The sequence below is a fragment of the Tyto alba genome, unplaced genomic scaffold (genome assembly GCF_018691265.1).
Source record: "Tyto alba isolate M040663 unplaced genomic scaffold, T.alba_DEE_v4.0 Super-Scaffold_26, whole genome shotgun sequence".
In the NCBI taxonomy this organism is placed as follows: domain Eukaryota; kingdom Metazoa; phylum Chordata; class Aves; order Strigiformes; family Tytonidae; genus Tyto; species Tyto alba.
Genome location: NW_024881300.1, coordinates 5,795,502 through 5,822,538, shown reverse-complemented (window position 1 = coordinate 5,822,538; position 27,037 = coordinate 5,795,502). Strand labels below are relative to the sequence as shown.

The 27,037-nt window shown below is 35.5% G+C and overlaps 1 protein-coding gene across 2 annotated transcripts in view; it reads left to right on the top strand.

Moving 5' to 3' along the window:
- The window catches only part of FTO (FTO alpha-ketoglutarate dependent dioxygenase), a 257,897-nt gene that overhangs the window by 26,600 nt on the left and 204,260 nt on the right, over positions 1-27,037 (top strand). For both annotated transcript variants that reach the window (XM_042797500.1, XM_042797499.1), the window contains exons 2-3: positions 20,687-20,764; positions 24,390-25,020. In XM_042797500.1, the coding sequence (XP_042653434.1) occupies positions 20,687-20,764; positions 24,390-25,020 (709 nt within the window). The remainder of the gene's footprint in view (positions 1-20,686; positions 20,765-24,389; positions 25,021-27,037) is intronic.

The window sequence follows — 27,037 nt, the reverse complement described above, 5'->3', positions numbered from 1 at the left end:
ATGGAACTTTTGAGAGTGATATGCTTTAGTGACAGGCAATGCTGCTGGATTTATTTGCTGAACAGTGTTAGTATTAGAATTCACTATGCCACTTACATGACCATTTTTCACAGAACATGCCACCTCCTCATAGAAGCCAAAATTTTTTGGAAGTGCTTTATAACTTCAAAAGAATTCTAGTCAAAAGAAGTTTAGCAGGTGCAGGGAGAAGTTTTATGGTGTAAGAGAGGAAGGTAAAGAGTTCAACTTGGAGTAGTCAAAAACTCGTTCAAAAGAAGTTCTTGGGTTTGGATTTTCAGCATTCAAATGCATTCCCTGTGTGACTGCTGCTTCCCATGAAAGCTCACTCTTGTCTTTCATTCGTGTATGTTATTTGCAAGTGACAAATTGCTTCAGTTACATTCCAGAAGGGAATGGGAAACACTTTAGAGCTTTTGAATTTCATTACTGTTTGTGGAAACAATTTCTAACCTAGGTTTTGCTCAAAGATTGTATAGAGAATAATGGTGGAGTAAGCCCCTTCAGTTATTTACAGCCATATTGACTTTCATGGAGATACAAATTATCAAAATCTGAGCTTTTATATGTTGATTTTTAACATGTAAAAAGTTCTGTGTTAGAATAGAGAATATTTGTTACCTTTCCCTTGTGACAGCATGGTAAATGATAGTTAACGTAGAGAATTCACTTTGTGTGGGACTTCATAACAAAAGTTTGAGAGGGCAGCAGTTTAGATTACGTAAGAGGTACAAGATCTTGGAGAGGTTTTGTGCTGATGTCAGATTTTTTTTTTTTTTCTTCTTCCTGTTTTTGCACTACTTTCTGTGTATAATGCTGCATCTTAATTAAGTATTGGATTGTGCCCCTATATGACATGAGTTTCTTATGTCATGCTGATACGTGAAGCAATATATCGAGACCTTCTGGTAGCAGTTTGAACATCAGGTTTCTTCTCCCACTCCCGCAGCCGTCCATGGCTGCCTTTCTAGCCAAGGGCAGCCTTGCTGTGCAGTCCTGCAGTGCCATTCCACGCTGCTGGCTCCCTTCTTCCCTACTGCAGCACTCCCCCGTGTCTTTGGGCTCCTGCTGTCTGTTGGCAAGGAATAGAATCACACATTACTTTAAAGCAACATAATGTTGGGATTCCCCTTCTTTTCTTCAGTGTCAATAGGTCTTGAACTATTAATGCAAATCTTCAAAATGATTCTTTTAAATTTACACTTGTTTTACATTATTTTATAATTAAGTTTTAGTGTTTAAAGAGAAGAAAGGAATGGAAGTTTTTCAAGTGATTAAATATTAATTTTATTCACATTTAACCCTAATTTACATTAAGGATGTTAACTGAAAGGCAGATCTTTTGAATTCAACGTTTTCATTTCCTACTAACCTCATTGATGAATAGCTGGATCTTGTCATATGTTCATAAAGGGTGATGGTCCACAGGGATAGAAGGAATAATTGTGCTGTCTTGCACTTTCTAGGATGGTCTGTTTGTGATGCTTACTGCCTTATTAAAACAAATTCCCTTCTGTCTAAACTGAACAACTTGTTTCAGACCATTGCAGAGACTGTCCTACTTCCCGTATAGCTAGTTATTTTTCCTTTATTTCAACAACATTCTCCTTAAAAATTATGACAGTGTTATATTTCAAATATCTTCTTGTTAAAGTCTTCTCTACTGTTCCATTGAATGAGACTTTTATAAGCTCTCCTTTCTTAGGTGCTTCTGTTTAAGTCTTAAAAGATTGAACAACCGGACCAGCCATAAGCACCTTGAAAACCCAGTCACTCCTGTATTGTTCTCATTTGATGTTTTGTATGCAGGTGAAATTAGGCTATAGGTTATGAAATACTATGCTACATTTTATATATTTCATATCCAGATTTCTTGCTTACTTAGAAACTGAGAGACTGCTTTGAAGAGACCTGTTTAATTCTAGGGGAGTCTTTTGAGGACTCTGGCAAATTGTCTTGTCTGTCTTAACCTGATTTCAGTGTTTTGTAAATCTGATTTCGAAGGTATTTTATCGGAAGGTGTATCAACTGGTAATATTGATGATAAAATCTTGTATTACACATGTGATAAATCTATTACACACAGTACTATGAAGTCAAGTAGATACAAAAATGTTGTGATGTGTGCAACTATAACGGGGTAAAACCAACAGCTGATGTTATTTTGATTTCTGAGAATTATGTTAACTAAAATTCACTCAGTGTTCTCCTATTAAAATCTGTGTTTCTTACTTGGGAGTTCTGGTAACATAAAATTTATTTCTGTAATTTAAATTGCTTACAGAATCCTGAGTAGAAGTACAGTCTTGGTGTATTGTATGAACTGCTATAGCCTATTGAATGCATTCAGTGCATATACTTGCACAAGTAAAATCCTAGATTTGCATACTCTACAGTTAGGCATTTTTGCAAATGATACAGACCTTTGTGCACAGTTTAATAAAGTATTGAACTTTGAAAAATCTTTGAGAAGTAGGACCTGCATGTGACTGAGCAGTAGACATGAATAAATGTTACCCTCAAGTGTATCTAGCAGACACTAATAGATGCTTGAACAGACAATATGAGCACTGAGTGAATGATGGTAATAACATTAAATATTTACATATAGCAAAAGCATCTTGACAGCAGGAAAGAGATTGTCTCTGCAGTAAGGTGGATAAAACCCAGTGTAATATAGTATTCCTTTCTATAGGACAACTTGCTGTTAATAACTGGCTGTATTTCTCTGTAAGACAGATATTATGAAAGCAATTGTTTGAGACTCGCAGCTACTGTATTTCAGTATTATATGTATTTATATGACATTTTAAAATCTCTGAATCTTTACTGTCATACAAGACAATTTTCAAGGCTATATCAATATAACTTCCTGGTGTTGATATCACTCCACACCTACTGTAATGTAAAAAATATTACCAAGTTCAGGAATAAGAATTAATAATTGGATAATAATCAAATGTTTAATATTAACCAAAAATACATTTTGAGCAGTAGGTTACTAGAAGCTCAGAATCACTCTGCTTTACCTTAGCGTTGCTTTGGATTTTCTATCAGAGCTGTCATGAGAATTGTGCCCAAAAGGAAGTTGTTGTGTGGTCATACTCAAAAGAATTCATGAAAGCAAGAAGCAAGATCTGTCTCCCTCCTGCCCTTTCCACTCCTGAGCAGTTTAATGGAAGTAAATCCATTTTATTGATGTCCAGAGTCCTTGAAGTGCATGATACTTGTTTATGTGCCCTTGTTTCATTTTTTTTTTTTTTGGGGGGGGGGGGAACCTGCAAATTATGATTGTAGAACAGTTGATATTGCTTGTACTGCACTTTCTAAAATAGGTCATGCTCGACTTTCCACATAATTTTAAAAGGAAGTTACTGTATCAGAAGCATAGGAGAACAACTTAACTTTTATACTGAAGACTAGATAAATTTTGTTAGAGTTTCTTATCTTTTTTTATTGTATTCCAAATAGCTTTTGGTTATAAGAAAGAAATAAAACAAAGGTGACAGTAAATTGAGGGGGTGTTTTCTAAATACTCTGTGAAGCTTGTATTACTACGATGAACCTGTTTGCAGCTAATGATCTGTCATGTCATGTAATTAAATTAATATTGCAAATGAAGTGAAATGGAGTTCTATCAAGCCACTTTTTCATATATTCGTTTTCTTGTAATAGCAAAAGAGACTATATAGCACAATTTCAGAATTCATTGCTTTAAGTCATCAGTGAGGCTGTTTTGTGTTTGTTTTAGTGTTTAGTGGCAAAGATAATTCCCTGGGAGTGGCTACTGGAAACTTTGTTGCACTTTTTTGCTTCAAATTCTTCCCCTGCTTACTACTTCCCTTGGGAAGGTGCTTATCAGTTCATTTCTTAGAGATGGCTTCAGCATGGGTAGCCATTCAGTGTTCCTAAATAATCAGTGTCCTTGAGAATATGAATGATTATGAATGTGGAGTATCTAAGGCACATGACCAGTTGAGCATTGGCTAGTCAAGCATTCCTTGAGGTATAAGGGTAAACATGTTTTTTGAGCTTTTAAGGAAATAATTTTAAGCCTGTGGTGGAGAGGGTTGGTATACTACAACGGTGAAAAATACTATATTCCTGCAAATATGTGAAAATGTTTTGCACAAGGAATGTGGCAGAAATTTCATGGGATATGTCCTTTTCTTGGAAGGGTTTTACTTTGAGGTAAAAAGTTTTGCAGGTGATAGCTGTTCTGAGTAGCATTCCTCTGTGGCTGTAAAATTGATGCAGACTACAGAGCTAGAATGTTGATAACTGGATGCCAATGGATGTGAGCAGAGGTGTTTTGAATGGGGACTGAACTTAAGAGAAGTCCAGCTTGTCTCACTCCATTGTCTAAAACTTGCCCCATATCCCTTGTTTGCTTCTGGGAGGTCAAGAATTGGAAATTATGCAGCATTTAACTTCAAGATTGTGTCTGGAATCTAGTAAGATAACATACCCCTGGCTTTCAGAGGGGTGCACATCTTGGGATCCTTAAGAAACTATACCTATTGTAGAGCAGATTTACATGTGTTTCTGAAGCTGACTAGTAGATTGGGATCTTTTTGGATGAAAACTAACATGCTGATCAGGAGTTATTTTGGTTTAAATCCTCTTGCTTTCTAACACAACTGCTAGGAGACAAAATGAAATACTGTTTTAAAAATCAATAAAATATGACAGATTCTTAGAAGCTTAACTAATAATATAATTCAGTGGTCATCAAACTTTGACCCTTACTTTTTTTCACTATGGTATACAGGGAGTTACAGTTGTTTTTTGCTGTTAATACTGCCTTCTTTCTCTTGTGGATTCTATAGTTCCTTAACTATTAAACCGTTATTCGCTGCTTTGTATCAGTGCATCTTTCCTCTGGTTTCCTCATTTAAGGCTTCCAAGATGTGATAGCAGTGAAAGTAATCCAGGAAGTACAACTGTTTTCTTTGAAGATGGAAGTGTGATTTGAGAAGCCATGAGTAGGATTCTATATGACATGTAAGGAACAAAATTATTTTCCCTTTTGATTTACTATTTAAAGGAGGGACAATATTGATTCGTGTGGCAGCAGTTTAGGTCCTAAAGCGGGGTACAGATTAAAACATTTAAAGTATATTTGCAGTAGAGGTTTCCTAGTTTAGTTAGTGTGCTACCCACTCACTGAGCAAAACTTTTCCCAGTTGGATTTCCAAGGGTTTTTAGTCCTGCAGTATCTAAGCACTTGACAACATAACTATTTGCCTGATACAGTAGAAGGTTTAATCCACAAGGTTGTGTTGTCTTAATCTAACAATCAAGATGAGAATTTTGAGGATCTTCTTTCATTGCACACCATTTCAGTGGTTTGTTTTTTTTGTTTGTTTTTTTTTTTTTTTTTTTTTTTTTTTTTATGAAGATACATAAATTAAGAAGATTCTTTGTTCATCATATAATCTTTAGGGTCCAGATGTTGTAATAGTCAGTATTTCAGCACATATAAAACCTTGCTAAAATCTTACATTTTGATTTCACTGAGCGTGGGGTAGGGACATTACATTAGACAAACTCTGCAAGTGTAGTTCTTTTGCAGCCTGTATAATATTTTCATGAGCAATATTCTAAAAGCCATTATTCTTGCTCTTCACTCTTCCCCCTCATGCTTCTTACTGCTTCAGAATTTGGAGAAACTATTTTTAAAGCAATCTCTAAGCATCATCCTTTAACTTCTGTGATAGGGGTTATATGTCAAACAGAACAGGCACTTAATGTCCTCCTGTAGGAGTAAGTCTGCCTTGGGGATTTTAGATATTTTTTTTTTCCGATTTTGTTGTTTTGTAGTATACAGTTCTAAAACATACCCTAAAATATATTAGTTTCATTTAGCTTAATGAAGCTAAGAACACAAAATTTTGAATCACAAGACACTTGAAGTGACAATTAATGCCAGTAATAGGAAGCAGCTTTGCTGAGGGTGGTTTTCTACTGAAATTAGTACTACAAAGTATTAATATGTTGCTATCCATTTTATGATGATAGATGTGGGGTTCAGATACAGAATTTTTAATTTACTCATCTATATATAAAGTGTCCATAAATAAATGGTGTTCATGTGCTAAATGTCTTTGCATGTTCCTGTAAAAATCTTGGGAAATAAAAATGCAGAAAATAATATCAAGGAGTATATTAGCATATTTTTTTGCAAGCTATGCTTCTGACTTGATCTAAGCATGTAAATTTATATATTTTTTTTTTTTTTTGCATTGTTAGAAAATTGTGCTGGCATTCAATACACACATATATTTTATGGTGAATATAAATTAATTTCAACCTCTTCACAGCTTTTCTTGCGCTAGGCTGCACTGCAAAGTTTAGTTAGTTTGCATCAACCTAAAGATTCAACTGCAGTACTAATCAGAAGTGCAACAGGGTAACAGAAATGTGAAATGGCTGTAATCTCCCTTGTACTGATAATAAATACAGTGGCAGAAGTATACAAAGTATCAAAATGCAAACAAGGAATTAGTGTTTACAGCCTCTAAAACACTTGCTTAAGCTGTGAAAGCACTCCAGATAATAATAACAATAAATAAAGTTTAGTCAAACAATGGGGAAAAAGATAATTTTGAAAATTAAATTGATTAAATATTTTCCTAAAATCAATTTCATAAAATATCCAAGCTATCTAAATCTTCCTGTGCTTAGTACAGGCTTTAAAATATACCGACTTTTGTCCTTTCCTGCAAGGCTTTTCTCTTTCTTTTTTGACTGTAAGAGCAGACTGAAATAAAAATATATGTAACACTTTATCAGCTATTTAAGGAAGCGTATGTTTTGCTTATAAAGAAAGAGGAGGAGTTCGTCTCATCATGACCTCCTTTTGTCTGTCTTTTCTTGGCAAAGAGTGAGACTCCTCTTCGGTACTGTGCAGACTCCACACTTGAGCTGAATTAGCTTTTGAACTTTTCATGTACTATAAATCTTAAGAGACAATAAAGTTAAAGTGCACGTCACTAGGTGGCACTGAAACATCGTTGTATGCCAAATACGGTCTTGAGCTCTTCATCTGCACTACTAGAGCTGCCTGGATTTGTACGTGTCAGGGAAATTGTTTTATTGTTAAAGGCCATAGTGTAATATATTCATCTCCATCCAAGGCAGCCATTTAATGCCCTGAAACATGCCCTCTCACAGCTTTGGCCTGTTGACTATGCTTATTTGGTGTAATAATTAGCAGAATTTCTCACTAACAGTGGTACTTACTAACACCTCACATTTCCCTCTGTTTTTGTACGTGATGGATTGTGCATTCTATGAATAAAGTTAAGCGGGTCACAGCCTAAGCCCTGTACAACACAGCTATTTTCTGCACAATAGTTTTGAATAGATATATATTAACTCCTTTTTAATCCCTGTGGTGTGTCATGCAAACAAATTTGAGTCTTTTTGTAATAGGCTATTGAAAACTTGTAGGCACAGAACAGTTAACTTGTCAAATTAAAGAATAAAAGAAATTGAACGAGCTATAGAAATTACAGTCTTTTAACAATGGCATGCTTCAGAAGCCTGTTGGAACGCTTTATGAAGTTTGGTACAGATTGCTGTACTTTGTTCCAGAGGAACAATTCTTATATGCATGTTAAAGGTGATCTTTCTCCTGTCATGATGTTCAGTTACTCTGCTTAGTATGAAAATACAGGTGGGAAGCCTAAGTTAAACATCTCTTGCTTTTTTTGCACTTTACTAGCTGGAAATAAGTGAGTATGATGAAAATTGTTCTGATAGAAATAACAAGAACACAAAGGTCCTTGAATAAACACTGTGGCAGGGATCCCTGTCATGGTTCTTGTCAAATGCAGTGGCAAGGACAGATAGAGTTAAGGTTTCCCAAAACTGTTAGATAAAGGTAGTCATTTTAAGTTAAACTCCTAAGGAAAAATCTAATGAAATTCCTATATAATCAATTAATTTAAACAACAGTGATTTGAGGCATTCGCCATAGGGAAGGTCAGCTCTGCATGGAGACTGTCAAACCATTGTCACTTCTAGTTTAGATGGGAATTGCAGCATACGTAGTGTTAAATATTGGTCACAAGCTGTTGCAGTTAGCTGATATTATTTGCTTTTAAAATCTTCCCTTCCTATATATATATATATATATTTTTTTTTATTTTTTTTTTTTTTTTAAATCCTACATTGTTCATTCTTTTTCATCCAGCCCTTCTTGAATTCTAGTTACCACTGAAGCAACTCCATTGTAGAAGGGGAAGTAATACAGCATGTTAAGCCAGCAAATAAGAACAAAGGTGGCTCTGGCAGCTTTCTCTTAATGTCAGTTCCTTGCCCTCAGCCTCCCTTATTAATGCATCTGAGCTGCTGTCACTCAGATGGTTTTAACACAGACATGCATGCTATGTGTCAAAAAGGGTGGCCTAGATTTTTGAACTTCGTTTTGAGAATACCTCAACAGATAAAACCACTGTATCAAATTATAAAATGGTTGACTCCAGTCCTTGTAGACATTCTTAAGGAAATGAAATTTATTTATTCTTGTCTTTGACGTGTCCCCTAAGGAAGCAAGAGAGTTTAGAATTTTAAGGTGTCTGCAATATTTTCATTTGCACAGAGACTTGCCTTCATGCCTTTAATTTTGTGATAGTTCAAAACAATTCTTCTCTTAATTAAGTTGTACTTCCATGTTAAGATTTTTTTTTTTTTTGGGTGTATATATCTTTTTGTAAAGTTTTTTTTTTTACCTCTCATCACCATCCCTGTTCCTTCCTTTGTACTAATTTACCTCGGGGCTTTTTGATTATGTTCTTGTATAACATATACAAATAGTTACTTAAAAATACAGTCAGAGACTATTTGGTGCTTCTTTTATGCTGGATCATTTAGTGGATTCAATTTTGAATGCTATCACACAGTTAAACATATGTCTCTTTTTCACATCATCTGGGTACAGTTTTAGTACTTGTTATGGATCACTATGGCTGCCTGTCTTCTTACTTTATTTAGACAATGTAGCCAAACCATTCTAGAATGAGTTAGCACTCCTACAAAGAGTTGTTTGTTTGTTAAATTTGGCAGTAGGAATATGCAGCAGCTTAAGTGTAGGATTATTTTTTTTTTTTTTTTTAGTAGAAGGAGCAAATAGGCCACAGGAGAGTTGTGTTGAAATCTGGAATGGTCTTCTCTCTTTCACCTTCAGAAGTTTAGCCTGTAGTTGAGAATAGCATGGAGAAGGAAAGAGATGATTTTCAAAAGGACTTGTCACTACTGTACTACTTGGTTTACAGAGAGTGATAGCAGCAGGACTATCCGAGACTCTTAGACCAGTTAGGAATGTAAGCGGATGGGGAGAAAGGACAAACAAAAGTTTCCCTGAACAAATGTACACAGCAGACTTAAGAAATAATTTTTGTGCATGTCCATTTTAGTTGAGTAGCTCTGCTCTGCAAAATTATACCTGATTATCACAAGTGAGGAAAAAAAATTAACAAGAAATAAGGTCTGTATATGCAAGTAATAAAAATGAAAACTGGAAGTTAAGTGTTGGCCTTTGCAAGAGTTAGGATTGCTTTATTAAAACAGCATTATTTGAAAAAGTAACAGTTCTTAAGTTGCTCAGCAAATGTATTCTTAAGCAAAATGTTGATTTGCGTTATGGAATTTGCCTTGGTTTGGCACAAAAGAAATGGCTTAACACATCTGCTTCCTTCGTAGCAGATCAGTGCTCTCTTGTATTTCACATCTTAGTATACCCTAAGTTTATTCTTTAAATTATGCAAAGTGAGTTTAAGAATAAAATGCCAGTGAAAGAAAATTGAATAATCCTTCCTTTAGCTGTAGTTCTTTAACCTTATGATAGTACTGTAAATGTTCCAGGTACTATGAAATAAAGATCCCGACTAACTCTTGTTTAAGTTTGTATGAGTTGTGAGGCAGAAGAGAATTTCTAGCACTAGCTTTAGGACTTCAGTAAAATAGATTATTGCAGAAGTAGGCCAGGGTCTCCTGATTCACCAACCGCTGGTGACTGGCGAAGTGATGAATCAAAACCAAACTAAGAAGTAAGATGCATCAAACTTTCAATCAGTGTGGCTCTACTGCCTCCAGTTTGTTTGGTTAGGCTGTATGTGCAGAACTTCATAAGGAAATCTGGATGATTCATTGTAGTCTGCTGGTCTAAACAGTTTGGGAACCGCCGAACTAAAATGTATCATTTAGAAAAACATCCCAACTTGATATAAAAAATAATTTCCATGAGGGAGAATTCATCTCACACAGTGGTGAACTCCTCCAATGGTTAATTATCCTTCCTTTTAAATTGTGCTCCCCATTTCTGGTCTGAACTTGCCTAACCTTCTTTCAGACCCTGAAATTTGCTGATGGTTGTCTGCCAACTGAAATGTTGGCTTTCTGTTCCCCTTGTGGCTTATTCCAGAGGCTGTGAACAAACCAAAGCCTTCAGACTAAACAAAGTTTGAATATTTTACTACATTTGCATTGTGTGCTGTGAGTTTTTTTTCTTGAAATAATTTTTGTTATTGAAAACCCCAACCCTCTTCTTTCATCAAACCCCATGTAGCAATATTCTTCTTGAATTTATATGCCAAAATTAGTGTTTCATTAATAGTTATCTTCTTATGAAGTTGAGGCAACAACTGAAGTTTATAGGTTTTCTGAGTGAGTGCTGTTATCATTTGACCAATGATGTAGCTTATGCAAAATTAGAAAATTATTATGTTATAAATGCAAAACAATGTCTGTGCATTAGACAGGTTACTCTTATAACGGTATAAAATGTTACAAATTTCACTTTTTGCCACCGAATACTCTTGTACAAATATTGACATGTTTAAATTTATGTACGTAATGTGATCTGTAAGTTTTGTCTTTGAACATAATTTGTAAAAACTCATGCAACTGTATTAACATTGTACTCCTGTGTAGATTCAAAAATAACATCTCAATGGTAGTGCTGTTTTGGAAATATGTGGACAATTCATATTACGCCAAGTTTCTTGTAGCCATGATAACCCATCAGTGATGGTTGCCTTTAAGCTGTTTTGGGGAGAGGAAGGGGAATTGCACAAAGGTTCTGCTCAAAAGCTCCTCTAGTGTGAGAAATGTTTGAAGGAAAATCTGTCTTTATCATGCCCTTGAAAAGGACAAATTGCAAAGATTGAAGAGCCAAGGCAGGAAGCATGGTGCTGCTTCTGCCGCTGAACCCCAGGGGACCTAGTGTACCCCTTCCTTCATCGTATTCTGTTTGCAGTGACTTCGTTAATTCTTGAGAGTATATGCCACAATTATCTTGTTAATACCTCATTTAAAATACATCAGCTCAGTATCTGGTGAAATGTGACTAACACAGAAGAAAAGTGTTCCTGGAATATACTTCCTTTTATCTTTAAGGCTTTCAACTGTCTTCCCGTCTTTTCATTCCAGAGTGAAGAATACAGTTAAATAATCAAATATGATGTCTTGGATGGCTGTAAAGGTCTTCAAATTTCACCAAGTTTATAAGTGCTTTTATACTTCCATGGTGCTTATTGTGCTAATAAAACCTCTGGAAAAGGATTTAGTTCTGTAAGAAATATCAAGAGCCAACAATTCTGTAATGGCCTACGAAGATGTTCAAATACTGTGTAATGGGCATGACAGTTACAGTATGTGAAATTTAATGCTCTAGCTCCTTATTGATCTTCCCTGTAGCTGCCTGCATGGCACAAGCATTTGCACTTAGCACTTGCTCTTTCTACATTAACGCTATCTTCAGCAGTGTTATCAAGGAGACTTGGGAAACCAAACCTGATGGTAAACTTAAGTATTTAAGGAAATATCTATATTTTTTTTTTCAAGTATCCATTTTCTTTTCACTTTACTTTTTGACTGCTGTTTCTTCTGGGTGATGTTTTAATACTTAAAATTCCCCTTCCCCCTTTTTTTTAGGTTTCCATATTATTCATTGGACAACAACTATTACCTATCAAAACACATACAGAGCAGAAATCCTGCAAGACTCATTATTTTCTTGACATAATGAAAAGCTGCAAGAAAATTATTTGCATCTTTGATCTTGCTGGTGGTTCTAAAAAACTGTATTAGTGTGACTTGCTCATGTTTGTGTTTGAAAGTTCTTTGTGTACTTCCACTGAAGTTACAAGCCTGTTGCAAACGTTCTGTATCTGCATCTTAAACTGTGTCAGCCCTTGGTTTTCATTCTGGAGGTCCTTGGTTCATTCTCTGGTTGTTGGTCAGCGTGTTTGCTCTTACTTTGCTAAACGAACTAGATATTATATCCCAGTGAAGGCTGTACTATTACACATTGCACGTATGCAATGCTTCCCAAAAGGCTGTGATGATTCTTAATGTTTCTTTCTGTTTCCTTGGGCCATTCAAGGAGAAGCAGCACTGTGTCAGTACGTCATGGTTTAACCCCAGCCGGCAACTAAACACTACTCAGCAACTCACTCACTCCCCCCACAGTGGGACGGGGAAGTGAATCGGAAGAGTAAAAGTGAGAAAGCTCATGGGTTGAGATAAAGACGGTTCAATAGGTAAAGCAAAAGCCACACACGCAAGCAAAGCAAACCAAGGAATTAATTCCCAGCTTCCCCTGGGCGGGCGGGTGCTCGGCCACCCCCAGGACAGCCGGGCTCCACCACCTGTCACGGTGACTTGGGAAGACAAACGCCATCGCTCCAAACATCCCCCCTTCCTCCTTCTCCCCCCGGCTCTATATGCTGAGCATGACGCCGTACGGTCTGGGATGTCCCTCGGTCAGTTGGGGTCGGCTGTCCTGGCTGTGTCCCCTCCCAGCTCCTTGTGCCCCCCGGCCCCTTGGGTGGGGTGAGGAGCAGGAAAGGCCTTGACTCTGTGTGAGCACGGCTCAGCAGGAACCAAACGTCCCTGTGTTATCAGTGCTGTTTGCAGCACAGATCCAGAACACAGCCCCATGCTAGCGACTGTGAAGAAAATTAACTTTACCCCATCAAAATCAACACACGGTATATTTCCCATTTATAAGCATAGTATGCAGCTCCCAAGGCTACATGGCTCTAGTGCCCTGCAATTCTGGTAACAAGACTTCAGTAGAAGATGGGCAACATCAGTAACTTCTTAGTGTCATTAGAACACAAGAGGTCTACAGAGAGCAATGCAAAATGGATCCTTGTTTCAACATAAAACCATAGATTATAACAAGGGTTCATTTCATCTGTTTCTAATCTTTATTGAATCTTTTCTCTGTTAAAGGATTGGTGCTTAGTATTTCACAACTGGTCAAACCCACTTCATTTCTTGGGGCTAGTTGTATAGGGGTATTTTTCCTACGTCATGCAGAATCAGTTATTGGTGACAGTCACTAAGATTTCTGTCCACTGATTCTTTGGAGGTGAGCTGATTAAGAACTGCTTGATTAAGAAATCTTGTTTCTTAGCAGCTAGTGGCTCTTTCTTAGTGAAAATATGCAGAGAATGGCATGCTGAAATGGCCCAGTCTATTCCTTGTGATTCACAAACATGTTAATCTAAAAGTATTCACTGTTTTAAACATTTTCCTGGGTGCATGTATGCTCTTGTGTCCACATGTATAAGAAGAAAACTGAAGAACTAGAGATCTGATTGAAAGTTGATCATTATTTTCAAACAAAGTTTGAATGTTTGCTCTTCTCACCTAACACAGCTGATCCATTTACCAACTGGTACCTGCTGGGAGAGGATGCAGAAATGGTAGGGGGAACAAGAAATGGATGATGGTGCCAAGATGCTTGTAGTCATTGTAGAAGTTTATTGACAGGTATACTGAGGAGGCGTAGCGACATTTTATTGGCAAAAAAAAAGTGGCTGTGTCTAAACAATTTATCATTTCAAATTTTTATTATGAATTCTTAAAGTGCTAATCCATGTGTGACAAATCTACACTCAGCTGGGTAAGAAAATTGCCAATTCTGTTCCATTAACAGCCACTGGCCAAAGGAACAATGTTCCTGTAGGTTAAAACAACAATTAAGGGGCCCTTAACACATCAAGGTGGGGAGAGGGGATACTGGTAGCAAAGACATTTTTCACACATTGCTAAGCTGCTTCAATGCATAAATTAACTCTTAGTTCAGTTACATCAGTCAAGTATGTTGTGCATATGCATGACTGGTCTGTGTGTGCATGTGAACCAAAATCTGAGCCTGTTGATTTATGAGAAAGGGTAAGAGAGGTTGAAATTAGTAAGCAAAGCCAAACAGCGCCTTTGCAGGAAAGAATATCAAACAGTCTTTTAGACAACTGCTCAGTTAGAAATACCGTGTTACCCCTGAAGTCTTTCAGTGGCAAATACTGGTGTTACACGTGAGATCTTTGCATTACAGTAGATTATTCATTATGTATTTTTTTTTTTTTTTTATTACTAGATCACTTGAACTGCATCCTACTACTTATGTAGCTGGACTAGTTTGTTCAGTAGGAAAGCAAGATGCACCATGGTTATATAGTTATGTACTATCAAATATTGTTAGAGAGTCGTAGATAATTTTAATATAAGTTTTAATAGAATAATAATAAGAGCGATGCAAGGTTTTGTCTTTAATATGAAAATGTTTTTGTCATATAGTACTGGGGATGAGGGGAGCTGTAGTATGCAAAGTCTGGTATAACATGGTCATATGTCTGCCAGTATTTTCTATAATCCAGCCTGGATTATAGAAAGAATGTAGCACAGACAAGGTTTTTGGTAAAACTTGAGTGTAATGAAGGTTAACCTGGAAATACAGCTTTTCATGTGAGTAAATGGTGCTGTAAAATTGGCCAGCCCCTTAAGATCTTTTAATGAGTGGAGTTTACAGAAACAATTTGAAGAAAAAAATTTCTGAAATGTAATACATGTGATAATGGAGAAATAAAAGCTGTAATAGTGCATTTAGAATGTATTTTTTATAACTCTATATTCATTTCTGACATAACTGGTTTTAGTGAGCCACCTGAATGATCTTGGTTGCTATGAAGTTTTAATAGCTAACACTTGGAAAGCCTTGTAGTTTATACAAATGTCAACTTCAAAAATCGCATTCCTTCCTTAAGAGACTATCCCACATTTGGTGTGTCTTTCTTTTTAAATTTTTTTATTTTTTTAAAAACAAGTGAAAGAATGTTAGGAGGTAGGGTTGTGAAAGTTGCTGTAAGTGGTGCCTTTTTTCTAGATGGGGTCTTAGTATTGCATCACAAAATTTTTACTACATAAAGTATTTAATCTTCCTCCTTTAAAAAGGCATTCATCTCACTTCAAAACATTAGCCCTTTTCTTCATGCATGACTTGAAAGAAATCCATGTTTTATTATAGTTGATTATAAAAAAAAAAAAAAAAAAAAGATTAAGATAAATACAGGCCCTAGTCTACATTCTTATGTGGGGAAAAAGCTAATAGGAGGGATTTTTGGAAAACCAAAGGTTTGCATCTGAACGTGTGATCCAGATCGTTCTTTCATGACATTATGCATTCTCAGAGTGCCTTGCTAAACCTTTTGGAAAACAAAAGACTATTGGGAAAAACAGTATTGGATATGGAGATGATATTTTCTTATACTTTGAATAGAGGCCCTGTTTTTTAGGAGCTGCCCCCGAAATTTCTGCAAACACATTGGATTGCATTGAAAACAACAAAAAAAAACCTTACGTGTTTTACTAGTTCTGCTCTGGAGTGAAGTATTCTCAAAAGTGTAAAAACTGCAGTGGGCAGTTAGCAAAACTTTTTAGGATGAAAAAATTAGCCAACGTTTTAAGAACTTTTAATGAAAGGAGTTAAGGCAGAAGGACTTATGTAGGTTGTGAGAGGAGCTGGTGTTTCAGAGCTACCAGGCCTGCCTCTGGTATTCTCACTTCCAGCAGTATCTTGTTCCCTCCTTCAGCCTCACTAAGATTATTTGTCAGATGTATACATGAGATGGGTAAAATTCAGGCTAGGTAAAATGATTAGCTTTCTTTTACCTCTGTGCTGTAAGATTGCTGGGGGTAGAGAGAAGTAAGAATAAGGATCATATTCCATTTTTCTTGATTATAAAAAACCAAACCAAAACAACAAGAAAAACAAACAATCAGAAAAACCCAACCAAAAAAATCATTGACCTGATGAAGTTAAGGCAACGTTAAGTGGGACTTAAAGTCACTGTGACATGAGTCAAGTAGTGAATCAGAAAATTCAGTTATTCTGCGGGGAAGATGGTATATGAGTATGTAGAATTGTTTTGTTGTTGTGCTTGTTTCTTCACATCAGTCAAGCACCAGCTTGTCTGAAAGGTAGATTTGAAGAGTCCAGACAGTTCTCAGCCATCTGCAGAGTATTAAAAATGGTTGTTCCCTAGTGTGAAGTATATATGAAATATTTGTATATAATAAATATCTAAGAACTACTAAAATAAGAAGGTAAATGCAACAGTGAGATTGAGATATTCAGTTTTTGTTTGAATTGTCTTCTTTCACGTATCTTTATCATAGCACGATTCATCTTTTGCTTCACTCTGCATTAATGCTGATTGTAAGGCCAAAGTACGCAATCAGTGGCTGAAAAAAGGTTGCTTGCATCCCCTCAGAGGTCAGGAACATGCATGTCAGAAGTTTCAAAATAATGTCTTTGCTGAATAAAATCTTTTTTAGGGAATAATGAGATGGGCTTTTCCAAAATAATGAGTAACAGTCATGCGATTTGGCAGTCTACTGGTTTGAATAAAGTGCATACTTTAACAGCTCATCAGAGTGAGTTCTTGTTGTATAACTAAAACCTAACATCCTTACATGTTTCATAGGCACTGTTGTATCTGTCCATGTCTTCGACTTGTGTAACTGGCTTTTTCCACCTGTATGGGATGCTGCTCCAGGTCCAGAGAGATTATTTGATGTAGTGAAGCTGACATCCTCTCTGAATGCAGGGCAGCAAACAGGCTTATATTTTTAGAGATAAATACTAGTTGCATTTCCTTCAGTCTCCCTTGTGTTAAAAAATGCAGTATCTTCAATAAATTCTTCACTGTGTTTTATGCTAAGTACTGGGGGGGGGGAAACAAACTTTTGTTTCTTAATGTTTTCAGTGTTTTCATGTGTTAGAAATTGTGACATAGCAGTCAGAATTAATTTTAATAATATTTCAATGTGATTTCAATAAAATTAGTTTTTCTAATACATTGTTTCAGCCAAGACAGTGATCTGTAAATTGGAAAATGACTGTTGTCTTCTGACTTGTTTGATGATGATGCTAAATGAGAATTCTATGTTTGAAACACTAAAGCCTTCACAAGCCTTTGTACCCTAGATATTGAACTTTTGTCTTAATTTTAAGAGAGAAATGAAACCTTTTGAGAATGGTATTGACACCCTGCAGGGAAATATGTCAACTGCAAAAATTTTTACACTGTCATGCTTCTTGGCCAGAAAATGTCATTAAGTCCCATCTTTCCCTTATACCACTTAATTTGAAAATTAGAAACCATGTGTGTGTAACATAACTGCGTTTTGGCTTGTGACTTTGTTTATTAGCTGAGTTTCTATTATTTCTCCTGCTCTGTAACATAAAACGCATTATTGCTATTGCCATGAAAAATCTTAAGGAAAAAAAGAAAAAGATATGTGTAGTGATTGAGAGATTCCATTTATTACTATTCTACTTACTGAATTTTACAACCAATCATCTCATTAATAAACTCATTTATTGGTAATAAATGAGCAGCGATTGTTAAGTCTGCAGGAAGTTCATCACACACTCTAAAATTGGTCATTAGTGCTTCTGGTATTCATTCCAGTTATCAGTCAGATATAATAGATTCATTAACACTCACAGCAGCCTACAAAATAAAATATTTGCAGAGATTTTCTCCTTCCTGAAGGCTCAAGTACAACAGTTAACAAGGTTTCTTGGGCACTGCACAGTGTATAATGGCATTATAGGGATGGTGCACATAAGATTGTCTTTCATGTATTGGCATCGCTAATGTATATATATAAAATCACATTGTTTTTTATAGTGTCTGAAACATAATACTGGTACCTGAATAAACTGTTGCACTCTTAATAAGTTTTATAATGCAAAATTCAGATTTAGAAAAATGCTTTTTAAGATGCCCAATGCCTTCAAGCGAAGACTATTTTATTTATTTAGTGGTTTATGTGTTGAAAGAGCCTATGTGCAATGCTTATGTAACAGTGCTTAGACTTACACATCAGCCAGCTGGTATAGCCAGATCTTCAGTTTTCCTCTTTTTTTTTTTTTTTTTTTTTTTTTTTTTTACTTTTTGGAGGCATTTGTGAGTAGCTTGATGGTTTTGACATCTGTGTGACAGCTTCTTGCATAAGAGATGAGCAGCATGTTATACCACCCAACTGTGTGTATTAGTCTGTACATCAAGCTGAGGAGCGGCACTTAGCCAGATCTGACAATCAAATGTGAACTAGTACTACCTATACACAAGAGTGCATTTTAATGTTGTGTGCTTTTTGCCAAGAGGCTGGTACTTGACAAAAATTGTCAGAATCTCACTTCTTCCCACCTTTTTTTTTTTTCCCACAGATGTGGGAAATGTCCATGTTGAAATATACACGTGGGTTCTCTCTGCAGTTTAATATGGTTTATCTTACAGATAACAAAGCTAATTAATCTAATGTTTTCAGTGATTTCACGTAATAAAATTGTAGCAAGCTTCTTGTAATAAAGAAGTGCTACTGGTTTAGAATATGCAGCCAATTAGCATGCCATTTTCTGCCAACTCAATCTGAAGTTACATTATGCTCACTTTCACCAATGACTTCGTGTCACCATATCAGCAACCTGTCCCCAAAGAAAACTAGGGACCTAGAGAAATGCCATTACCAGTTCAGAAACTTCAGTGCTGCTTTTCTCAGTCGAGTTGGTGATCAGCAGATTGTGAGTGTGGAGATGAGTAAGGGAGAGCTACCTGCTCTTATTTTAGTTTGACTGATCTGTTAGCTGTAAACTTTAAAATCTTCTACACATCCTCATGATGTGTAGCATTATAAGTGAAATTCACTGTCACAGAATGAAATACACTGCAACACTTGGCATAGTTCAGCTTTCCTTGTTTATGTGTTTTCTATGAGCCAGGAATTAGTTACTACATGTAGTATTTCTTCCTTTTTAAAATAGGAATGCCGGAATAGAACAATCTGTTTTGACCTGTATATGCAACCCAAAAAGATTATGGAAAAGGGAATTTACAAGAAGAAAAAAAAAGTATTTTTAACAATAAATTCTCTTGTCTGTGCAATAATTTGAAGTGATATCTAGGTGATGAAATATGTAGTTGTTCCCATATAACTTGGTTTAATGAAAGTTTTAGTGATACCCTTTTTGTAACTTATTCTGCATGTTCCTTTGTACTACACCCTTATCATTCCTTTAAAAACTGTATTCCCTTTCCATCTGGTCTTGCTCTCTCAACATAAAAGTATTGAGCAAGCTGCAGCTTCAATTATTTCTTGTGATAGTGCTTATTTAGTTGAAAATATTGTAATAAAAATAACAATTTCTGTCCTGTTATCTGAAGTATTCAAACATTATGGCAGATGTAGTTTTATGATCTTTGAGTTGCATTTTTCTTAGTATATATGTATTAATGATCAAAGTTTGTAGAGAAACCATCCTTGCAAGCTAAAAGAAAGAAATAATAAAGGAAATGGTATATTAATTTTCTAAGCCAATATTTCCACTGTAACAGCTTTTACACTGTTGTTAATCTGTATTTCTGTCATGTTTAGTTAGACTGTGGGTAGGTAAGTGTGGGCTTGTTGTGGATTGGGATTGTTTGATTCCAAAAATCTGACGGCATGTTTCAAAAGTCTCTTGCACTTTCCTAATCTTTACCTTCACAATTGATTGTAATGAATACAAAAATTCTATTTTTATTAATAAAATACAGTTTGGGGAAAATCAGTCTTTTACCTTAACAGTTTCTTAGGGGTCATGTTGCATAAACATTGGTGGAGATACTCTCAATCAAAAACAGAAGTAAAAAGGCAGTCAAGAGAGCAAGGAGACAGAGAAAGTCTCCACAGTCAGCCGGTTTGTAGCTCACTGCCAGGGTCAAACCAGATTTGGGGCAGGCTGCTGGGATGGCAGGTCCTGAGGATGGCATTTTAAATATTGTCAGCTTGTAGGGCCTTTGCTGTACAGCAGATGATGTTTTCTTTTTCCTTCGTACACACTTTTCAGGAAACACTTTAGAGTATGCCCAACATTGAGGCTCGTTGTTTTAATAAAGTATATTATTGAAGCATTTAATGGAATGGAATATGAGCTTGTACCCATTGGATCCACAAATCAAAGTAGAAAATAAAATGAAAAAGAAAGAAGAAATGTATGTAAAGTAGGCGCAGTTCTGAAGAATATTAGACCAAGGTGGATTTTCATGAGTGCAATAAGGACTGATTATCTAAAAAATAATTTTGGAGAGAGTACTCATGTGTTCTGAAATTACCTATTCTGAATTACTGCTTTGTAAGTGGAAAAGCTCCACTGATTTTCTTGCATCCATTTTTTCTTATTTAAATTTTCCAGAACTGAAGGTAGTAAGAGAAATAATTGCGGCTGTTTTTGTCTTTTTTATACAACTAGCTTTGTAGTTGGCTGTTTATATCATGGCTTTTCAGTCTAATTTTCTACTTCAATTTTACCCCTTCAAAACAGAAAAAAAAGCTTCTTGAAGAACTTGGAGAGAATAGACTTCCATATATGACACCAGCCGATGCCGATTTCCATCAATTGGTAATGTATTTATTTTAACTCTGCTTGTTTAAGACTAAAATGGCTGTTTGCACTGAACAACAATAAATCTTTCTTCAAAGAGACACTGTGAAATCTGGTATGAAAAAGGTATCCTGATGGCTGATAGTGTGCTTCCAGGTGGTGAGAAATAAGATCTTTATAATTGGGATATTCAAGAATGAACACTCCGTAAACTTCATATAACTTTAGGATTTTGTCCTGAGTATCAGTACCTGAGTGCCAGGTAACTCATGTAACAATGAATCACTGTTTCTTATGCTTTGTTAAAATAAAATACATGTCGCCATTCTTTTAAGGTTGTTTTTTTGCTGTTTGTTTTTTCAGAGTTGTGAAGATATCTATACTTTAAGCTCAGGTTTGGCAAAATAGGGAAAATGTTAACATAGAAATTTGAAATTTTTTGGTTTAGTTCAACTTTAAAACAGTAAATAACCCTTAGGAATGCTTACAAAATGAACTGGAAACTGGAATGCATGCCTCAAATGAAACCAAATAAAATTTAAAACAGGCCCAATAGTGACATAAGTAGTAAACCAAATGACTGTATGGCAGCGCATCACAAAATTAATAGAATATTCTACATCTTTCTGGGATCTTTCTAGGTCAGCTACAAAACATATGGCAAGAATTTTAGGTTCATTCAGATCAAGTGGGAACACGGTAAGATGAAAAGCATAAGAAAGAATCTCGTAGTTCGAACAGCTACAGCAACCGTGATTACATTACAGACATGTCACCTTTCTTGTATTGATATATAGCTCAAAGATAGATATGGTAGCATAAAAATTGGTCTGACTCTTTGCAAGGATGAATTTCTGTTTTACAGAATTCTGAGGCAAAGAGAAGTTTAGCATACATCACACTACAGAAGAAGAAAGATGCCTTTATGGGTTGGGTACTGGACTGTGACTCAGAAGCATGAAGTCAAACTCCAGTTTTGCCATGGGATTACAGTTGTGATACTGAGCAATCAATATGCTTCTTTTACCTTTCTGGTTTATTTGGGTTGTAGGAAGCTTAGGAAAAGCATGGTTTTCTCTGTATTCTTACAGTGCTGAACACGGTAGAAGTAAGCTCTTGACTGAGATCTTTAACAGCTGTAGGGGTAATAATATAAAAACACATAGCTATCTGTTAGCAATAAAAGCACTTCTGTGGGTAAGGGCAAGGGAAAGTGTAGGAGAGCTTAACAGAATCATTATTATTTTTGTTATTTAAAAACAAAAAACAAAACAAAACCAAACCAAAACCCAAACAGATTCTTTTCAGTCTTAAACTAATGTTCATGAAGAAGCTCTTCTCTCTTTTGAGACTCAGGCATCTTACTGTTACCTCCTTCCTTGTCCTGCTACGCTGCCAAGAGCTGCTATGCCCATCATCTTTTTATTTTTCCAATCTTTGTAAATCCACAATCTTGTGGAGCTGATGTGAAAAGAGAAGATGAAGCTAGGGTTGCCCAAGTGCCATCTCATTTGCTCAGTATCAGTAACCCATAAATGTAGAAGACAATGGGAAGAAGATAAGCAGTGAAATCAGACCTCTTCAAACCTTCACAGAGATTAGATACATTCTTTTTGCATCATATAGAATTATATTTTTGGTGTAGTGTTTGTTTGCATGCTAGGTATTTTTAAGCATCTGTGGTAATCATAAGCATCACAAGCACCTTTTAAATTCATATAGTGGTTATGGAATGTTACTTGAAACACAGCTGTAGATATTACAAGGTCCATGATGCTTAAATGTACTACAGATGGAGAAGAAAGGAAGGATGAGAGTTTGAAGACAACAAATTGGCAAAATAGAATATCAGATACAGTTTAGGTTTATAGTCTGTCTTTTCTGAAGAGACCTGCCTTACTCCTTTAAGGATCCACCCCTTATAAAACAGTGTTCTTTGAACATGTTGGAAAGGGGTGTTTGGTTACGTAGTGTGCAAGTAAAAAATCTACAGTATCCTGTCAGGTATGGAAATAAACAGTCTGAACAAAGCTAAGAAATTCTGTTACAAGCAAAACTTCACTGACAACCTCTTTCAATGCATCTTCCCCGATGAAAGGTTTTAGAAATGGACACCAAATCATAGGCTGAAACTGTGTAGTTTTTAAAGCCAGTTATGATCAACAGGGCAACTCACAAATATCTGAAGTACATACTATCAATTCATTATGTAAGTGGCAGTTTGCTTATCAGGGGTCCTTATTGCTGATTTCTAACTTTATTCTATCACTTGGGTCATCTCTGATTGGGTGATTCTCTGTGGTGAGTACCACCATTAGAAGTTAAAGCATTTGTATATTTAAAATTGTATGTGTAGCGTTCATATGAGGAATTGAGCATCAAATGTGCCTTTTTTTTTTCATCCTGTAGTTGCTAGTAATGCATCTACTTCTTTCAGAGCTAACAGTGAATTGGCCTTTAATACTTGCTGTCAGAGTTACAACACAGAGTACATGATTACTCCCCCTTTCCCATCCCCCCAAAACAACAAGGTGTCCAGTGTGAACCCAGCTTTCACCCTGTGTTCTGATCCCTTAATGCTTTCCTTATGTAGGACATAGCACAGTGACTGGTTGGAGATTTAAAGACGACCAAACCATTTTCACGTGATATATCGAAAATGTGTTTCCATTTCCTGATTTGGTCTGAGATATCAGTGTAGGGTTTTTGTTTGTTTTTGTGTTTTTTTTTTGTGTGTGTGTGTGTGTGTTTGTTTTTTTTTTTTTTTTTTGTTTAAGGTACGATCCTAAATATACCGTGTAAAACTTAATGCTAAAATATTTTTTAAGCATATAATCTTGAAACACAACCCAAAGGTAACTTGCCTCTGAAGGCAACACAATGTAGAAGACATTACCTCTGAAGTTCAGGAGGGGAATACAATGTTGTTACCTTTGTAAGATCTGTGTGCTTCCTTTCTGGTGCATGTTTTCAGGCATTTAGTTGCTTTACATCATATTATTTCCCTCCAGTTTGTAATAATTGTTTGGAATTTCATGTGTGTGATTCATGTCAGGAATTCAGGATATTAAATGGTTTAAAAATATGTAGTAAAAATGGCTTTTTAAATATGCCATAATACCATATGTAATGTAGTAACTGGTTAATCTGACCTGAGTTTGTCCAATATACAGAATTATTTAAAGAAATACTGGATACTGCTATAGAACTGTTCATGCTCTTTCTTTTATACTTATCACTTGCATAATGGAACAAATCATGCAATAATAATCTTTGTATGTCACAATATATAATGCTCTGTCATTATTAAGTATGATTGTGAAAGAATACTTAGAATTCCCATCAACCTATACCCACGCATCTGACTGTAGCCTATATCTGTAAATCATTAAAATTTACAGTTACTGATTTCAGTAGTTACACTTTATAAGGATATTTTCACTGTGCTGTTCGAAGGCTACAGATACAAAGCACACTGATTGAAGCAAAGGGACCTCTTCACCATATTCTAGACTCATGCTTGATAACTTGTCAACTTAGCCTTGTCTGTTCTTGAATATATTAAATACTTTTGTTTCTGTAAAAAGAATAATTCTTTTGCTGTTTTTGTTCTTTGTTTGGTTGGGTTTTTTTCCTCCTTTAGTGGAAGACAAAATATTCCAAGCTGATTTTCAGAACATCTGATACAGTACCTGAAGAGCTGCATGATATGGTACAAGAAGGCTTTCTGACCTTGCGAAAACACAATTGTTTCTTTCAAGATCTTGTAAGGATCAAAGGAAAAGATTTTGTTACCCCAGTGTCTCGCATATTAATTGGAAATCCAGGATGCACTTACAAGTACTTGAACACAAGATTGTTTACAGTTCCTTGGCCTACTGAAGGTTATGATATAAAATATTGCAGTCCTGAAATACATGATGCTTGTAAAGCATTAATCAGACTTAATGACTACTTACATATTGAAGCAGTCAAGGCATTACAAGGACAAAATTTGTTCAAGGCCAGAGAAATTAAAGATACTACTGTAATAGATAGGGAGCAAGAGTCTGTTTCAAAAGACCAAAGCAGTTGTGTACCAGAGGATGACTATGTAAGTCTAAAGAACAGAACATCTTACAATGTGACTTTATTAAATTATATGGATCCGCTACAAATGCTGTACTTGAAACAAGAACCTTATTTTGGAATGGGCAACATGGCAGTGAGCTGGCACCACGACGAGAATCTGGTTGAAAGGTCAACTGTTGCTGTGTATAGTTACAGCTGTGAAGGTGAGTGATGGGAGGTAGGAATTGACTAGTGATATAAATATCTTAAATCCCTGAAGCTCTGTTTTGTTTCCTTGCGTGTATGTACATAAGCACACCTGCACACTAGTCTAGGTTTGCCACATGCTCCTGAATACATCATGGTACTTCCTGTATTTAAGCCCTGTCTTTATTTCTACTAAAACCTGTACAAAATATACCTGTGTTTACTGCAGCTGGCTTATTGGTTATTCTCTAAGTAGATTTAAAAATTGGTGTGATTAAATTCCTGACTAAGAGCCCAGAAATCAGAATCTGTCAAATACCTATTTCAGGTTAATGCATGTGCATATTTTCTATTCTGTAAAATGTTTCATTGTAGTTGAGATCACTGTCTTTATTGTATTATTCATCATATATATCCTCGCTTCTGCTTTATTCTGATTTTACTACTCTTTCTTTGGAAAGATCATTTTAGGTTTGTTTTGTATAGAAGTATTACTGTATTTACTTGGAAGTGTATACAGTTTGTCTAGGCATGCTGTGGTGCTAATGCATGTTTTACAGAGGACTTGCCAACATTTCTGTAGTTGGGAAGGGTGAAAGTTTTCCATTAAAAGACCTGTTGTCTGGCAGGCTTTGCAGGATCTTAGTTATTTAAAAAATTTTTAAATGCATTATTGAGGGGGGGGAAAAGTGTAGTTGAAGAGTCATTAAATATTTCATTTTTAGTTTTAAATGCCTTTCCCATTTTTATTTAAGAACAGATATGAGGATTTTTGTTTATTTTTTTCCTAACAATGTTTGAATAAAGCCTTGGAATTTTTTTTAATGGCTTCCAGTTTTGCAAACATAAGATTAGAATTTAGGATCTTGATTTGAATTTGCAAATGATCTGTTATGTTTCATAATTCACAACTGATTTTTGTTCCTTCTAAAAATCCTTTGATGTCTGCTTCAAAACATGGGAAGAGTTCCGGTTGACTTTAGTTGGTTTTGGCTGAAGACCATAATGTAAAAATAATAGCTTATACTTTCATGTGCATTCTCTTGTTAGATTTGTTATTAGTTTTGAAAAAATGGGTGACTTTGTTACTTAACCTTCAACTGAAATAATCATGTTTACAGTTTCCTGGACATAAAACATCAACTGGCTTAGAAACTGAATAGAAAAGATTCCCTGACCAGTAGATGTGTTATTTTGTTCATGAACTTTTCTCTGTTATGTTTGCCGCAGACATTGTTATTTTATGTCAGGTAATTTTTTTTTTTTCAGTAGTACTGTAGATAAATATTTTTTTCATTAACATTTTAAGTTAAAGAAACATGAACTTAAAGTAATAATAGTGTGTGTGAGGATTCATTGTAATATGCTTGAAAACTTTTTACTTTAATATAAAGCTTGCATGTGGAGGGGAAAAATGAGTCAGAGAGCTATAAATTAACAAAAAATAAAGCTGCTATGTCTATTCAGACTCATCAATTGATTCTGTTTCTTCACGTTCAGCAAGTTAGGTAAAAATTATAGTGTTTTAAAACCACTGCAAATTCTATGCAAGATTTGATTGACAAGAGTAGAAAGAAATATTTGATATATTTAGATCAAAACTTTTTTTGATATCTATATGTAATTAATATTTTTGCCACATACAAGATTTTTTCATAAATACACTTATAAAGGTTTTTTTTCCCCCCCAAAGGATTTAAAAATAGACATGAAAACTTTAAAAAGCTAAGAGCTTTCCAGTGAGTAAATTGATCATTCTAGCATTTACATTTACTCCCTCCCCACAAAAAAAAAAAAAAAAAAAATATTGCTTCAAATATTTGAGTTTGTACAATTATTCCAAAAGTTTTTGATGAAAATGAAATTTTATTATATATTGGAGGGGAGGAGGAATCTACTGGCAGTTGATATCAAAATCTCAGTGTAGGTGGGGATAGTGTAAAATATGCTTTCTTGGGGAAGAAAGTGATTTATGAAGTCAGATCTAAATCTGAACAAGATTAAATTCCACTTGATAGCTCCTGAGCATGGCTC